The following is an 18,624-nucleotide window of genomic DNA, read 5'->3' as shown; positions in this document are numbered from 1 at the left end:
TCGTGGACCTGGGCTTCTCTCCTGCTGTGACTTTTAATTCCTGCAGAGCTGCCACACACACTGTGCCTCGGAGCTGCAGTTCCTTTTGCCTTTTGCTCTTGTTTACCCAGAGAGGAGTCACATGTATATCCAGAAAGGGACACATTCCGTGCCTCACTAAAATCACAGAGGGCAAATCACAGAGGGCTCTTGCATCAAGTTCCAGATTCTTCTTTCCAAGAAAGGGTCATGTCAATTCCCCCTGCCAGGGCTGTGCTCAGCACCTGGTCACTCCCTCTGCCCCTCCCCTTTAGTGACACTTACTGGGACCTCCCCAAGGCTGAGCTCCTTGGCTTAGGCACCATTTCAACGGCTACTCAGAGACAAGGTGTCCAGGAACGTTGAGCCCAGTGTGGCCCGTCTAAGGCTGTGTGCCATGTCCCCCGTGCTGCAGAGCGTTTCCCCAGCACTGTGCCTCTTTGGGGTCTTGACTCTACTGCTGTGCCCTTCTGGCTTGTGTGGTGAGTACCATGGTTACGAGGAAAAGGGGATAGTTTCTCCAAGGTATGGAGAAAAGTTCTCAGTGAAGACTTAATCAAATATAGTCAAAGGGTGGCAATTCACAAGGTTTTTTCAGAGAGCACAATGAACTATGTTATTAATAAAAATAAAGAATTTTAAAATATCAAGGATATTGTTCAAATTCAGATACACACTGCTATTATGTCTAGAATAACAAAGTGCTAATATGCAAAAACCTTTGTAGGGCTGCTTTAAAAAGGAAAAACCTTTAATTTTCAAAGCAATTTCTCACATTTAAATGACTGCTTCTAATTGCTTAAAACACATTTCTTCTCCAGTTAGGTAAGTTATGCCATCTACAATCTTAGTTACTGATTGGTTAGAAAACATTTCCATCCGTAAAGCAAAAATATTATCTGTGTTCACAAATACTGCATAAATTTGCTGGAGTAGAAATATAGAATACTTTGTAAACTGTAAAACATTATAGAAATGTAAGGTATTGTTATTGAAATGTAGGGAAATGTTTATAAATAAATGAGAAATGTATGTGTTTGAGAGAACTTGCCAGAACTGGTTGAAGAACTGTTGCTATGGAATTTAATTATCATTATATTATTTAAATGGATATGTCCTTTTAGCAAAGTGATGTTTTTTTCTGTCAGCCAACATTGCTTCTTATCTGAGAGAACTTTTATAATACATTAAAAATATTTATAAACATATTCCCTGAAACAGCTGTCATGGCATCAAAATGGAGGATTTGAATAGTTTAGGGGGATGGATATCTCAGCCCTAAAATAATAGCTGCATGCTCTTCTGTGAGCCGACAGATTGAGGTAAAGCTGTGCTTTCTTCATCATTGAGAGTTGTGTGGGGAGAAAGCACAGTTTGTTAAGGACACATCTGTATGTGGAAGATGATTCTTCACATCGGAATCATGAAATTTTTGAGGAACGGTGTTAAAGCAGGTAATAGCGTGAGTACGGGATAAAGAGGCCAACTCCTCTTTGGTTCCTCTCTCTCATACTCTGAGGGAGTGGAGGAGGCCTTTTCCAGGTTGTCAACCAGTCTTCCTCCATGTTTCCATTTCTCTTTCTCTTTCTCTCGTGTTTCCTCACATCTTCCCATTACTTATGATCCTAATACCCTGAAAAGGCTTTCAATGTCTGTCAGCTTGAATCTCTCTTTCTGCCGCCATCTTCCATTTGCAATAACAATCTTCTGGTGCCAGAGATTCGCTCATCACCCCAGTAGAATCTGCCTCTCCTGGTTTTCAGCTACTTGGCTTCTACCCATCCTCAAAGATGTATTTCCAACTTACTCCATGCGGAATTCCCTTGATACTCCAGTGCTCTTGTGTCACCACCTTCTCCTACAGCACTTGTGTGACTTGTGTCACGGTAGAACTATTTATAGCTTGTCTTTTTAAGTATATCACAAGTATGACCCCTGATATTATCAACAAAGCCTACTGTAGAGCTATACATATGTATTTGTTCATAAACATTAATAGCTATTTTTATACTCCTACGGCGGTGCTTAATCTGAGGTTTAGGAAAGGTTGTAGGGAAGCCGTAGACTCACACACAGGTGAATTTCCATTCCTCACTACTAAAGCAAACACTGTTACTATGCTTTCTCAGCCCCCCAGAGCTGAAGCTTCGGGAGGAGAAGAGGTAAGGGAAACAATGCTTAGCCTAGGCTGATTCTTGGCCTCATGCGTGTTTAAAACTTGCTCTTTCTTTTGTATTGTGTGTGTGTGTGTGTGTGTGTGTGTCCTGGAGGAGCTGCTAACTACAATTCCCTGGCTATGGTCAAACCCATCTCCTATCCTGGTTGACCACTTGTGTTTTTCTCTCTCTTAGCTATCTGGTGAATCCTAGAGTTTTGTTTTGTTTTGTTTGAAGCCTTCCTCCCACCTCAGTGGGCCTTTTAGACAGGCCTGAAGACAACTCCACCCTGCCTTTCTCACGCAGCTGATATCTAATCCACCGGAAGAAGTCGCCCATCCTCTGTTCTGAATAACATCAGGAGTACAGGCCAATCTCACAGCAGCAGAGACCTTACATTTGCTCTAGCCATCAGAGCCACTAGACAGCTCCTCTGCCACACTTCAGATTTCCCTGGCAGGAGTCCCACACTAGTCCACTGTCCCCCCTCCAAACTAAAGGGAGACACCTTAGGCTTTTTCACTGGGCTCCTTCCAGTGAGGGGAAGTACACCCACAGGTTTGCCTCACCTGGGGTGATGGGATTGGGCTCACAGGATAACAAAAGCTTCACTCCAAAAAAGCTTCCCCAGATATTATTCTAAAAATGTCTTTAATCCCTGACCTTCTAATGTCTTTGATTTGGGTGAGGGAGTTAAGAGTTTTCTAACTGGCTCTGAGTCACTCATCAATGATAGAGTGTTATTTGACTTTGCAAGTATCAGGAATATTGTTCTTTACCCAAAACTATTTTACAGCCTTTTAAACATCCAATGATGCCACACAAAGTATCCATCCACCCAATGATTGCCATAGAGAGTATAAAATAATAGTTATTCTAAGAAACAGTGGTGGGTTTGGGACTGGTACAAGCCTGAGTTTAATCTCTAAGTTTGATTCATGTCACTGGCACTTAGTATCTGTGACCTTCGGCAGAACATCTGACCTCTCTAAGGTTGTATTTCCTTTTCTATAGAATGGATATATGATTAAATACTACCTCACAGAGTTGTTGTGAGGATTAAGTGCTTAATACATAAATAAATGTATAACATATTTAAAGTGTAAGTGGTTAAGAGCTCAGTAAATAATTGCTATCAAGTGTCATCAGCAACCCACACCAGGAATGATCATGTGTGCTAGTGTAGCATGTATAGAAGGGTAGAGAGCATCGCAGTAGGGCAGATGGCAGAAGCAAAGGTACAGAAGAATGCATGTGACTTAGTAGGAAAACAATGAACAGATGACTTTGCCTAAGAGCAGTGTTCACATGGAGGAGGAGCTCTTGATGAGGATGAAGTCCATGAGAAAGGCCAGTCGAGATTCTTCTACATTCTCACGGACTGATGAGTGTTTTAAATAGTTTGTTTTCAGCAAATAATAATTTTTAACTTTAACTTGGATTTCTCCCTAAGAAGGAAATTTTCCCTTAAAGTGCTGTTTATTGACATACTCAATGCTCTAAATTTATTACATTGCACTAAATTTCCTCTGCAAAATTTTTGGAACTGTAGATAATTCCTTTTCTGATAGGCTAACTCAGCATTATATATTTCTTATTTCAAAATATGTCTCTGTTTTACATTGTTTTGACAAATCTCTTTCCCAAACATTGCAAAATGATAAAACACACTCTTTGTGGAGTGTATGATAATTGGGAGCAGTAGGGATTGCATAGAGATACCGGATTCAGTCACTCTTCAAACATTATCAAAGATTATCAACTCTTCTATTAAAGTCTTATTAGAATATAACACACATATAGAAAAGTATACAAAGTGAAAATGTACAGCAAAATGATTTACCAAAAGGCAAACACTTACGAAAACCTCACCCAGGTAGTGAAGTAGGACATTGCCAGCCCCCAGAAGTCCCATAAGCCCTCCTTTTCACCATGCCATCCTTCTTCAAATGTAACAACGTCCTGATTTGCAGAGTAATCACTTCCTTCATTTTATTTATAGTTGTACTATAGCTTAGTTTTGAATTTTTAAAATAAAAACGAAATCATACATCCATGGTCTATCTCCTTTTGTTTAACATATTTGTAAGACTCATCCACATTGTGAATAGTATTTCATCCATTTTTTATTGCTGTATAATGTTCCATTGGATGAATGTACTACAATTTACTTTCCTTTTCTACAGTTGATGGGTATTTAGGCTCTTTCATGGTTGGGCCTGTTACAAATATTGTTGCTTGACACATTTCTAAGCTTGTCTCTTGGTGTACATGTTCATGTACTTCTGCCAAGAAAATGCCCATGATTACAATTGTTAGGTTCTAAGATATGATTATCTTCACCTCTAGGGGATAATACTCTATTGTTCTTGGAAGTGGCTGTACTAATTTACATTCCCTCAAGCGGTACATTAGAGTTCCATTGTGCCTTATTCTTTGCTAGGTAGGGATGAGGGTCTATAGGTGACAGGGCAGTTAGACATGCAACAGGGGGATGTGGTCAAGGGCCGAGGGTCGGGAGCAATGAAAACAGAGGAAAGAAACCATAACAACAAGAACTTAAGGTTAGGGACTTTTCCCAACCGGAAACATACACAGAAACTAGGAATTTATAACCAGAGATAACCTTTCCCTCATTAACATAGTAAAACTTACACCTCCTAGCACCAGGACAGTTCCAGAGCCAGCCATACAAGGATAGAAAATGGGAGAGTACATGGTTCCGGGAATCTCCACCCACTTCCCTGAAAAGACATAAATATTCCACTCCCAGCTTAACATATTGTTAGGGATTAACATAAAGGACAGACCGTTAACCCTGGGATGACGCTGTTCCTTGTTGGAACTGTCCACTATCTACTGACCTTGAGAGTGTACTATACTTTCTGTACTCTGTCTTTAAACTCAGGGTCGTCTCCACTCATGGGGACAGACTCATTCCTCTGTGACACTTACTTTTGCTTTACAATAAAAACTACTTGTGTGGAAGTGCTTCATGTCTGTCATCATTCCGTCATAGCGGCCCTACTTACAATTCTTCCAAACAAGGAGCCCCAAAGCCAGGACAGCACCCCTCAAAAACCACAGCTGACATTCTTGACAACATCAGTATTACCACAGTTTTCAATTGCAGAGATTCTGGTAAGTGTGTAGTGGTTTCTCATTGTGACGTTTATTTGCATTTCCTGATGACCTTTGAGGTTGAGCACCTATTCATATGCCTCTTGACCATTTATATAGCCACTTTATAGAAGTGTCTATTCAAGTCCCTTGCCATTTTTATGTCGCATTGTCTGGTTTTAAAAAATCAATTTGTAAGGCATCCTGACATTCATTTTATTTAGCCTCATGATTACTGAATATGATTCTGTTTCAGAGTGATTCCCTGTGGCCAAATTAATCTTTTTGTACCAAAATGTCCATGAATAGTATCAAAAGTTTAGTGATTTTGTCAAGGTAATGAAATGTATGTCAGTAGCATAATAATTTAATGACATAGTTCTATATAATGGGAAGAGCAGTTCACTCTGAATTGTTAAACTCTAGCTCATTCTCTTCTATCCTTCTCTCTCACCATTCAAGATTGCAAAATGCCTCCTCCCATTGCCCATGGGTCCCACGAAGATGTGAGTTCATTTTTATCCTTTACTACTGTGACACAGTACGAATGCGATGAAGGATATGTTCTGATTGGAGAGCCTAAAATCTCCTGCACACGCTCGCAATGGTCGTCTCCAGCTCCTCAGTGTAAAGGTAACTCCAACCTTACTGATTGCTTTGGTAAGAAGATAGAACCACCATGAACATTCTGGCAATAGGCTTTCCTCCTAGACAAAGGCAGCATTTAGAAATTTGAATTTTACTTATTGATTCAACTTGGGTAATTAATGCATGTACATGGTATAATATTTAAAAGTATGAACCATCACACAGTTTAGCACTCTTAAACTACTGTTATGATTGTGTATCTTTCCAGAGTTCATCTGGAGGGCCACAGTTTGCTTTGTTTTAATAGAAGTTTTAATTTAAATATAACATACTATAGCACTGTGTACAAATTTTAGGTCCATAGGTCAATAAATCACAAAGTAAACCCGCCCATGCAAACTACCACTCAAGTCAAGAAGCATTACCATTACCCGAACCCCAGAAGTGTCCCACGTGTCCTCTCCCAGTGACTCCCCAACTTTCCTCCCTAGCTATTCTGACTTTTAACACCATGGATTAGTTTTGTCAACTTTTTAACATGATATAAAGGAAATCCCATTTGTATTCTTTTGTGCCTGGCTTCTTTAACCAACATTATGTTTTTGAAAATCATGTATGTTCTTGCATGTAGTGATAGCTTATTCATTTTCATTGATCATGAAATGATCAAAGTTTTGAGATATAGTAGTTTTGAAAACTCAGTCTCAAGAGCTGCGATACCTAGGTTTATATCACAATCATGCTACCTAAAAGCTATGCTACCTTAGACAAGTTACATAAACTATCTGTACCTAATTTTTCTCTTTAACAAAATGGAGAAAATAATGTTTTGCATTAGTGGTTACCTTGATATGTAGTATGCACAATAACATTATCATTATTATTAACCTTACTGGTATAATCATGAAATAAATGGAGGTAAAGAACAAATCTCAGCATCAGGTATAATTTATCAGTGTTTCTCAACCCTCAATATTTTGGCTATCGTCAGATCTTATTCTGAGAAGCATAGGATAATCAAAATCGTTTCCTTTATAGCTCTGTGTCTGAAACCAGAGATAGAAAATGGACAGTTGTCTGTGGATAAGAATCAGTATGTTAAGCCTGAAAATGTCACTGATGAAGATCATTACATTGAATCTGAAAATGTCATTGTTCAATGTGACGCTGGCTATGGTGTGGTTGGTTCCCAAACTATCACTTGCTCAGAGAACAGAACCTGGTACCCAGAAGTGCCCAAGTGCGAGTGGGTAAGTGGCACAATTCAAGGATGTTCTGTGCTATCAATACCTAAAACTGGTGGCATCACCCAAAGCTCTGTCCCGGTGAACATCAATGAGATCTGACTTTTGTCAGGATTTATTTCTGGCAAATCACTTACAGAATCAGCACCGTCACCCTCAAAGCACTTTGGTGAGCTTGTAAAGGCAAGTTCTAATTCTCTCATTTTATAGCAAGAAGGACCAAGCCCCTATAGGTGACCTGGCTGCTAGCCTTATACTTTCTACACTAAATGCTATGCTTTTGCTCCATTTCAGATGGGCCATCAGAACTATCCCTTCAGTTGTCCCTAAAGAGGCCCCTGGGTGTCCTCTGTAGCACTGGTCCCTCCCTGCTTCAGCAGTTGTTTACTGCTGCCTGAGACCAGGGAAGGTCTGGACGCTAGGGCAAACCCTGCTGGGACCCAGGTTTCTTTTGGACTTTATCCATCTGTCCTGAGGGAGGTTTTGATACTCCAGTTTTGTTACCATCAATGATACCCAAAGGAATCATATCTTTGGATTTAGTTTGGAGAGAAGCCTCTCAAAAACCATCTTTTTGCTTCTTTTAGGAAGCTCCTACAGGCTGTGAGAAAGTGTTCACAGGCAGAAAACTCATGCAGTGTCTCCCAAGCCCAGAGGATGTGAAGCTGGCTCTGGAGGTGTATAAGCTGTCTCTGGAGATTAGACAACTGGAACAAGAGTGAGACTTGAAGAGGAAGAGCATCAGCTAGAAACCCGTACATCTATTCCCCTCCACCCACCCACCCCCATGTAGAGCATTAGTGTATTTTTCTCTTTAGCAATTCTGCTGTTCTTTAGTTACTATCATTCACTAGGGGAAAAAATACCTGTGTTAAAGTCAGTGCAGTGGCTTGTGCCTGTAATCTCAGCTACTCAGGAGGCTGAAGCAGGAGGATCCCTTGAGACCAGCCTGGGCAACATAGTGAGACCCTATCTCTAAAAAAAACAATAAAAATAAAAATTAGCACACCTGTAGTCCCAGCTACTTGGGAGGCTGAGGCAGGAGGATCCCTTGAACTTAGGAGTTTGTGAGCTCTCATCACACCACTGCACTTGAGCCTGGGTGACAGAGTGAGACCCTGTCTATAAATAAATAAACAAACTAATAAGTAAATAAAATTAAATAAAAAATATTCTTAGTGGTATTGATAATATGGAACTATTCATAATTTATATCTTATCTCAGTTTACGTTTCTGCTTTGCTGGATTTGGTGGACTGGCTGAAATAAATAATCACCTGTCAAAAATAAAATTATCTTTATTTTCACTTTGATTTCTGTGTAATAAAAGATTAGGGCCGTATGCAAATCACTTCCAAATGTTCCTCTGATTAGCTTTCCTTTCTATTTTACTGTATTGCAGGGTACACATGGTCTTTGAAAACACATACTTGTGCCCTTTGTCTGAGGTCTGTTCACACTACCTCTTCACTTCCTATGCATCCTGACCTGCGCCAGAGCATGTACGACATCGTCCTCTGTCTCCTCCCTTCTCACCCTATTTGATCACAAGTATTTCTCTGGAGTAACTTCTGAATTCCACTTTATGTTTAATATGTTTGGTCTTGTTTGACATCCCTGTCACCCAACAAATAACAAACTTGAAAGTGTTTGAAAGCCTGATGTACATGTAACCCAAGCATTCCTCTTGGGCATACCCAAATCTTCCAATCCAATTTGAACACTCTTTAATGTTCTAATTAAAATGGCTTTGCCGTCTCTTTTAGGTCAGATTCCTCAGAAGCAGAGCCTGAGAAGAGGATTCATGTGCAAGTAATGTATTAAGGAAGTTCTCCCAGGAAAATCAGGAAAGGAAGTAGAGTCAGCGGGACTGAAAGGGAAGAGACCTCCCAAGGCTACCAGGCAAAGTCCTAGAGTGGGTAGGGGTGTAGCGTAGCTTTATCCTGAAGACATTGTACCATAAATTACGCCTCAGAGTTTGCCCCATCCAAGCAAAGGAGCTGGGCTTCCCTTCTGCTGCACCAGTCCGGGGGCTCATAGCTCTGAGGGCATCTAGCTCTCTCAGTGTGTGGGCCAAACTGCCCAGCAGCGGGAGGGTGTCCTCTCTAGAGAGCAGCAGGTGTGGCCATTGCAAACAAAGAACCCAGAAGCCTGCAGAGGGGTGCGCAGCAACGGTAAAAAGGGATCCCAGGGGGCTGGGCAGAGCTCTTCAGGGCTCATCCACATGTATCCATCTTACGTCTTTGGGTATTCTTGGGAGTCTTATATTTCTGACAGTCACCACCATTAAAACAATCTCGAAACAGAACAAAGGTGGAGGACCAATACTATTAGATTTCAGGACTGATTATAAAGCTATATTAATTGAGACTGTGTGGTGTTAGTACAAGTAGAATCAAAATAACTATGCAACTGAATAGAGAATTTAGAAATATATATCTTTATTATGTATTTTATATATACATATATGATATATATTAGAAATGTATAGATATAAATAAATTAGATATAATTTTTTTAACCTCAGTTGTGATAACTTTGACTCTTCAGTGTGGTGAGAAATGATATTTTTTTCAATACTCATTTCCTAGGTCAATTGGAGAGCTATGTGGGAAAACTGTACCTTGATCTCTACCCTCTATCTACTCAAAAGATAATCCAAAGTGGATTCTCGATCTACATGTGAAAGATTAAAAAAATAAAGCTTCTAAAGTAATACACATAGCAGAACATCTTCATGATCTTAAAGTAGGCAAACATTTCTTATATACAACAACAAAAAATTATCTATAAGGGATAAAAGTTACATTTCTCAATATTAAAATAAGCATTTCTGTTTATTTAAAGACACCATTAATTTTCTTCAAAGAAGATATATGAACAGCCAATAAGCACATCAAAAGATGCTCAACATCATTAGACGTTAAGGAAATGCAAATCAAAACCACAATGACACCATTTTCCACCCATTAGGATGGCTATACGTTTTTTTTGAGAATGGAAAATAAGTGTTGGAGAGGATGTGGAGAACTTTAAACACTCATGTATCGCTAGTGAGAATGTAAAATGCTGCAGTTCCTGTGAAAACAGTTTGGCAACTCCTCAAAAAGTCACCACATCTTTCAATTCTTGCCTCCTCTGAAATCTCATTCTCACTCCTGCTTACCTTCTGTGGCTGGCCTCTGGTTCTCACTGCATCTTGAACATCACCTCTCTTCTTTGACGTCCTCACAAGAGCAGTCACATACGGAGGTTGCGGAGCAGATACCAGTAAGAGAGTGAAAGGCAAGCCACAATCTGGAAAGCAATATTTTCGATATTTGTGTCCAAATAAGGACTTATGTCCAAAATATATAAAGAACTTTTACAAATAAATAAGAGGAATATAATCGACCCACCAAGAGAATGGACAAAAGACCTGAAGAACCTTCACAAAAAAGGATGCCCAACTGGCCTATAGACACATGAAAAGTTGATCAACTTCATTAGTCATTGGAATTAAAATTAAAACCACAATGCAATTTCACCATGTGCCCAAAAGCATGGCTAAAATGATAAAATACCAAGTGTCAGCAAGAACGAATTGCAACTATAACTCTGAAAAACTGCTAGTGGAAGTGTAAATTTGACCCAACTGCCTTGCAAAATTCTTTTGCAGTAACTACCAAAGCTGAATGTGTGCCTACTCTATGATCAAGCAATTCGACTCCTAGATATCACTCTGCAGAAACATTTTGTAGCAGCCCTATTTGTAATAAACTCAAGCTGGAAGTGACCAAATGTTCATGAGCAATAGGGGGGATAAATTAATTGTGATACATCACATGATGAAATATACCATAACAATGGAATAAATATCTGGATGACTTTCAAAACATAAAGTGTCCAGTGAAAGATGCCTGACACAAAAGAGTACATACTGCTTTGTTTTATTTATGTAATATACAAAAGCACACAAAAGTAATCTATAGTTTTCAAAGTCAGAATAGCAATTCCCCTTGGGATGGAGGCATGAGGAGGAATTTGGAAGTGCTGATAATGTTTTGTTTCTTCATCTGAGTGGTGTTTTATGGGTATATCCAGTGTATGAAAAATCAACTAACTCCACACTTAGGGTATTGCACTTTTTTGTATATATATTTAATAAAAAATTAAATAGAAAATTGGAAAGAAGGTGAATCCTCTATACCCTAGTGATCTAGGGGATAATGGCAGGTTTTCCCGTTTACTTAAAATATCCTTACCAATAATACATTTAGATATAGGAGAAATTGTCATATTCCTCAGAACAGGATTTATCTTTTCAATGTTTACATTGGCTGATATGTTTTGCCCTTTTACAGCTACCTCTGATATCTCCAAGGTTATTACTGTCACCAGTTATGCGGAACACTGTAAGTCCCAGAATGCACAAGCCTCACCTGTGCTGTTTTAGCTCCCTCTGTTGGCTCACTGATTTTCACCCAGTGCAGTAAACAAACAATACTCAAGGTATTAGATTTTGTTCTAGTTGCCGTTGTCAATGTTATGCTAATATTATTTCACTGGCGTAGATCTTTGAGAATTAATGGTATAGCTTTTATGCCACACTAGTAAGTTCTACTTCTTATGCATCTCAAGGCTTTAACTATCTCAAACTCTGGATGCTAAGATCACATGGATTTCACAATATCATACCTCTCTTCTTTGTTGTCCCAACTTTTTCCTCACAGAGACTTAACCATATGGGTGCGGGGTCTTTGCATCAACCCCACTATCTACCCACTGACAGTATTTACAGTATTGATATATGTTAGGAGAAGGCTCTGATGGATGGGAAGATTAGATGCCTGGGCAAAGCAAATCATGTGCTCATCCAAAAGACACAGAAATATGCAAGGAATTCACCAAGGTCTGGATACAGGGCAAAGGCAGTCCTACCATATTCTTGGTTGGGTAGAAGTCAAATTTCCGGCCTTCAAAAATCTTCACAAGCACACTCACAGCTGAGATGATTTCATCTGGGTGAGTGAGAGCCTCATGAGAACTTTGGTAGTTCAAATTTTCCCTTCCAAGCATTGCTTTATAAGAATTGTAGAGCAATTCTACACACTGGTTGCTTTTGATATATGCTAAGTCCATGCATCCAAGCCAGGTGTACTCCATCAATATACGAAATGACTACAAGTATAATGAGTGACTCAGCCCCCTGGCTACCATAGTTCACTTCCAACTGAACTGGAACAAGGGTTAATTACTCGGACATCTCTTGGCATCCCATTAATAGGCCATTAGGGCCTATCCTATATTTACTGTCTGCACCTGATTCATTATAGTTTTCTTAAATAGAATCATTGTCTCCAAGACTGAAAACTACAGGTTTCTTCCCCTCTTCCCTTTCCCTTTGTACTCTATATCTAATCAGTCATATAATTCAGTTGCTTATTCCTTTGAAATGTTTTTGAGAGAATGGAAAAAAATGTTTACGTTAGAATTATGGAATTATTTCTACAATATGGGTCTATCCTAAAAATTTAAATTAGCCAAATTCCAACAATTCTTTGGCCCAAAATGGATCTCCGTAAAGTCCTTTGACTCTTTTACTTCCGTTATTGTTACCTCCCTTTTTACCAAGCAGGGGTTAGAATTCTTTTCAAGCAAGTATATTCAATAATGACTAAATAAAGATGTTGAGAGTGAATGCAAGGAAACAGCCACTAAATTCATGATTAATTTATTTGCTTTCTCTTCTTTCTAGGAAGGTTGAAATTTAATGGTGCTGTAATGCATATATTACATCATAATTTACCCATTTATCTCCCGTAAGTTAGAGCTAATCACTTTGGATTTTGAATTCCTGTAAACAAGTCTTTGCACCTGAACTGGATAGGCAGATTTTTCAGGCCTCCCTAAAACTCACCTTCTGCTAGAAAAAAATCAACATATCTTCAAGTATCATTTCCCATGAAAGAGAATGATTATGCACATAAACAACTTGTCCTTTGCTGCCTTTGTCAAAGACATACACCAGGCTGGATGTTCCTTTTTGCTGATTGAACACCATGCAAGTACTCTTAGTCTTAGGGAAACTTCCTCTCTTCATGGTTCCCCTCTCCCAGCCACCTCCATGTGTGCTGGTATGTGTTTTTCAGGGTTCAAGATACCACTCGTTCCCTCTTCTAACAGACTAGAATGGCACCAAGGTGTGATTCATTAGGTGACTTAGGTGAATCAGGAATAACAAAAAGGAATGTCCCACTCAAATACGGTCTGAGTAATTTGTGTGGCTTGTCCACATTCTTGAATTTTTTTCAAGTTTCTCTTTCACCACTAGGCTTCAGTACTTCTGGAAGGATAACTCTCTTCATCATTTTTTGTTTTGTTTGTTTTTTAATTTTACCTTTCCGTTGGCAGTCCAAATTCATAACTGAAGCCACTACTCTTCCTAAGCAAGTAGTACTTCTCAGAAATGACTTTCTCTCATACTGTAATCTCCAGATTCCAGTGGCCCTAACACTCAGCTTTATCAAACTCAAAGTTTGCTTTACGGGTGATTAAGCGTGCCCACTTTGAACCAAAGGCCTTTTTTTCCATTCCTTGTTTGTTCTGTCACTCAGAAATGAATTACTTACATTTCTAGATAACTATTTAAGTTGTACTCCTACAGGGAAAAGAAAAGATTAGGGTTATGATTCTAAATATTCTCAAAGTTCCACAAAGTTACTTGCTTCTGGCATCAGAACCTTGATGCTAGAATTGAGGTTTTGAGTGTCCTTTGACTTTATTGATTCCAGAAATCCTAATTCCACCTTTTTCCCCTGAGTGTCTTCCTAATTCAGAGGTCAGTCTTGACCTGACTTTGCCCCAGGTGTAGCTGCTGCAGACCCTTGTATAACCAACCTCCAGTTTGGCAGGTGTGGCTGCTAGTTCACTGTCTTTCTTCCAGATATTTCCAGGTGGAATCTGTGATCTTTGAGCTTGGTGTGACGTCAATGCATACCAAGGCCTGTGTCAGGGAGCAACTCCCCATCTCTGTGCCTCCTCGGAGTTCTAACCTTGCTACTATGCTTACCCAGCCTACAGAGTGAGCAAGGCAGTTGCTGGTGCACTGGACCCCAGGAAAGCATGAGTGAAGTGTACCATCAATGAAGGGAAGGTAATTTAGACCAACCCATTGCAAAGGCATTTCTTCCATATTAGTGTTACAGCCCAACCAGGTTCATTGCCCGCTGCTCAAGAGGAAGCCAATACACTGAGACAGCCGGGTTTATAGCAAAGAAAGAGTTAAATATCACAGGCGCCATGCAAGATGGGAGCAATTTCTCAAATCCATCTCCCTGAAAATTTTGGGAGAAAGGTTTTTTAAAGATAGTTTGGCCAGCAAAAGACTAGGCAATTGGGTCTGCTAATTGGCTGGGTTTGGGGCGGAACCATAGGGGTATAGAAATTGTCTTCTCTTCTGGGTTGGTTCTTGGGTGGGGGTTGCAATACCAGTTAAGTCAGTTCCTTCATATGGGCCACTGGGTTGGGTGGGTCAGCCAATCCACTGGAATGCAGGGCCTGGAAAATAGCTCAAACAAAAACCCTGGGTTTCGCAAGGTGATGTTATTGATGGGGAAAGTTAAGAATTGTTACGACCATCAGCTATGTGATTCCTGAGTAGCAATTATAGAAAAGTAAACTAGGGAATAGTGACTGGTTATTATCATTATTTTTATCTATGCCTGTGCCTTTGTAAAATTTAGGCACTTACCACAGCTCTCGCCTTGCATCCCTTTATTAATTTGTAAAGAGTGGTTTCATTAAGAATTTTAAAGGTATGGTCAAACTAGCAATTTACAACAATCTGTGGGAGGACTTATGAATTGTTTTCATTGTTACTGATTTATTAACAATGAACAAATTAATTATTTTCTTAGTGGTACAATAAATGGTTTATTAATTTCCATTTTATTAATGGAAAAGTTTACAAATTTTTTTAAAGGTTTTAATATTTTTAAGTATATACTATTTCCATTACTAGACAAAAAAATTTGGTTTGTATATATTCCTGGAGCTCTACTCTAGTAAACAGATAAGAATGAATTGTAACTTGATTTTGTTACATATAAATATAAATGCAAAAATCCTTGAAACTCATTCACTTTTTAAATAAGTTCGTTTTCCCATGCTTGGTTTACTAATTGGTTGTCATATTTTTACCATCTCTCAAGAAAAAGTGATATTGCTATTGTTGTCACAAATTCTGAGAAAATTAACTAGAACCTAAATTCTTATGGTACTCATATAAAAATTCCCTGTAAACCACAAAACATTATATAAATATAAGGTTTTATTTTTGCAGTTTGGTAAGTAATTTTCATCATTAAAGTAATTAAAATTTTTTTTTCCTAAGGTTCTTTTCTATAAATAATTCAAAACCACAGAGTATTCTTGGGGTTGGTGGGTGGGGAGATACTTGGAAATTCGGGATTTGCACAGTCCTTAGAAGTTTTCACAAAGCAACATTTTTTAATCACAAATGTTTTTTGAACAACTTCAGTTTTAAAAAAAAGATGCTTCTGTTGCAGACTCTAGGCTTTATACCTAAAGGCCCTTCTTTTTTTTTTTTATTTCAGCTTATTATGGGGGTACAAAAGCTTAGGTTATATATATTGTCCATGCCCCCCCCGCCCCCCAGTCAGAGCTGCAAGTGTGTCTAAAGGCCCTTCTTTACCCCCAAGTAGCACAGGCAGCATGCTGGGAAGAGCACGGGCTGTCGGAGCAAAACAACACTGACTGTGTTCCTCACTAGCTGTGGGACCTTGGGCAAGTGACTTCACCTCTCTGTGCTTCTGTTTGCTCATTTGTAAAATGAGGATAATAACTTACCTCATGATGTTGTTGTGGGAAGGGGAATTAAATGAGTTTACATTTGTTAAATGCTTAAAACACTGCCTGCCACACCACAGTTAGCCCTTGTATTAATACTTGTTGCTAAATATTTAAAATTATTGCAAAAATAGTTCTATACAAGGTGAGGAGTCGATTCTGCTTTCCCCCCAAACACATACACAATACCCACTTTCCTTAATTCTCAGCCACATGGTCACATGAAGGGGGAAACCCCCACTCTGTGTATGATGCCATGTTATTTTGGAGGCAATGAAATTGATCAGGAAGGGTAAAATCTTCCAATAAATCCCCTTAGTTCCGTGTTTTTTTTTAATGAATCAGAAACAACTTTCCCTCTCCCTTCCCCCTCCCTCTTTCCTTCCTCCTCCCCTCCTGCCCTCACTATCCAAGGCTGCAGTTCACCTACCAAGATTACACATGGACACTATGAAGATATCAATAACTGTGGTGCAGTATGAATACGAGGAAGGATAGGTTCTGGAACAGCTAAACCTCCTATAGGTTTATAGAATGATCATCTTAAACTCCTAAGGGAATCCAAGCTTCCCGGGCAAATTAGTGCAGTAGAGCCACTCAGGAGTGACTCGGAGAGAAAGGATCCTCCCAGCCAGAGGCAGAGTCATCGTGGCTCTGTGCTTGAGCCTGTGTGATGTCAGTCAGGGTTTAAATACAAATATCCAAGAAACAGCACCCTTCAGTTCTTACGCAGTCCAAAACCTTTCATGAAGGAGTTGACCTGTGGAGGTTGACCGCACTTTTGGTCAAATGCCTGGTAGGGCAGAACAAGCAGAATGTTCCTGATCAGAGGTTTTTCAGAGAAAGCCTGAGGCCCGTGTTGGAGACTACTCCCTTAGGGTGGAGGGTAATAAAACGACCACAAATGCTTCCTGTGCTTGTATCCCTGCTCTTGGGCTGCCTTGTGATCTGCTTTGGTCAATGCGACAATAGCGAATATAATGCAGAGACTTGCAAAGCACTTTGTGCTCTGGGACCTGTCCTGCTGTTGCCCTTGGAACTCTGTGTCCACCACCAGGCTAGCCTGCTAGGAGTTGAAAGACACATGATCCCTCTTTGCCCCAGCTAATAGATAAGCCAGCCGATTGCCAGCAAAGTGAGTGAAGCCATTGAACTAGTCAGTCCACAAACGACTCCCCAACTGACTACATGCGCGTGAGCACATCTAACCAGGATCAGCTGAGCCTGGGCCATACCAGAAACACTGTGCAGAACAGTCCTTGTTTAAATAGTTGTTCTATGCTACTAAAAATATTGGGGTTGTTTTGCAACAGAAGCCAAGCAAAATACTCTTCAAAGCTGTTTGCAGGCTGTTAAGCAAAGGCGCCTTAAGAAAGGACTACAGCGGCCCCCAAGTTGTCAGCATTATCAGCCCCAGGCACCTTGCAGGGCTCGTTGTGTGTGGGACAGATGCAGCTTACAAAGAACCGATCTGGACTTTGACACATGAAATAACTCCCTTTTGGTCATCTTGTTGAGGTGGTCGTAAGCGTGGCCTCTGTGTTAAACTGTACTCGAGAAAAAAGGACAGCGACCTTGGAAAAAGAGACTGAGGCAGGGCGCTCACCAGTGTACTCTTTCCAGGGCGTGGGAGCCACACACAGGGGACAGACCCTGACCAGGACTTGAGTGAGGACGGAAAGGAAGTGTGGCAGAGGCTTGTTTTCCTACTGCTGCTACACGCCCTTCTTGCTACAAACCGCAGAGCTTCTCTCTGGGGTGAGTCAGCCAGGGGCTCCAGAGGGGAGAGGGAGGTGGTTCTACCAAATCCGGCCAAGTGAGAAAACAGGAAATAAGACGGGTGTCACAGACCTTCCTTGCAATGTCCTGAAAGAACGGTGGTTCAGAGTGGGGGTGACGGGGGAGGTGAGAGTACGCCTCACAATAACTTTTATATTTGACTTCTAATTTCTCTGAGACAGAATTGTGTAATAGAGTTGTTGGAGTAACAAGCACTTTTTTGGAGGAAGGTAGCAATGGCTGAGAAGCTTTTATCAGGAAGTCAGTCAGAGAAGGTGTAGGCTGCAGTTAGGAGGTCATACGGTCAGAGTGTGGGCCTCCCTCCAGAAGGGGCCCAGAGTGCTGCGCCCAGCGTCCCCCCCCCCCTCGGAGGAGGTGAGCAGTGCCAGAGTCCACAGGATGTCTTCAAGGGCTACAAAGTGGGCACGTGGTCCTACCTTTGTGTATGACAGTTGGGAGGAAATAGGTTTGCTGCCACAGAAAACAATCCCCAAATCTCAGGAGCTGTAAACATAAAGCTTTATTTCTTGTTAACACTATTAACACTACACGCCCATCTTGGGCTGGCGGGGAGCAAGGGTGGGCCCTGCTCTAGGACCCCACACAGAAGGAGCCTCTGCTTTGGGGGAAGGAACACGATGATCCCATGCCAGCTCTTTAGAACTTCACATGTTACTGCCAAAAGCAAAGCACTTTAAGGGAAGTGTAAAAGGAAGAGGGAAGAACAATTTTACTATGGGCCTGGAAGGAGAAGAATCAGAATCGTCGGTGAAACATACAAATGACTACTACACTGGAACTGCAGAAATTTCCAGCAGGACACATACACTCACATATGCTCATTTTATTTGGGTTTCTTGTGAATGCCA

The 18,624-nt window shown here is 40.4% G+C and overlaps 1 protein-coding gene across 1 annotated transcript; it reads left to right on the top strand.

Moving 5' to 3' along the window:
* Window positions 1-338: 338 nt before the first annotated feature.
* C4BPA (complement component 4 binding protein alpha) lies at window positions 339-8,381 on the top strand. The gene is made up of 4 exons (XM_069459371.1): window positions 339-500; window positions 5,757-5,927; window positions 6,921-7,132; window positions 7,714-8,381. Exons 1-4 carry the CDS (start codon window positions 416-418, stop codon window positions 7,846-7,848), a joined length of 603 nt encoding a protein of 200 aa, XP_069315472.1. The 5' UTR covers window positions 339-415; the 3' UTR covers window positions 7,849-8,381.
* Window positions 8,382-18,624: the final 10,243 nt, after the last annotated feature.

Source organism: Eulemur rufifrons, chromosome 27 (assembly GCF_041146395.1).
Source record: "Eulemur rufifrons isolate Redbay chromosome 27, OSU_ERuf_1, whole genome shotgun sequence".
Classification (NCBI taxonomy): Eukaryota; Metazoa; Chordata; class Mammalia; order Primates; family Lemuridae; genus Eulemur; species Eulemur rufifrons.
The sequence above is the reverse complement of the archived record's forward strand: the minus strand, read 5'-3'. Positions and strand labels throughout refer to the sequence as shown.

Coding starts and splice junctions, on each gene's coding strand:
- C4BPA (XM_069459371.1), top strand. CDS start 416: ATGTCCCCCGTGCTGCAGAGCGTTTCCCCAGCACTGTGCCTCTTTGGG. Junction 501..5,756: donor GTGCCCTTCTGGCTTGTGTG/GTGAGTACCATG, acceptor TCACCATTCAAG/ATTGCAAAATGCCTCCTCCC. Junction 5,928..6,920: donor TCCAGCTCCTCAGTGTAAAG/GTAACTCCAACC, acceptor TTTCCTTTATAG/CTCTGTGTCTGAAACCAGAG.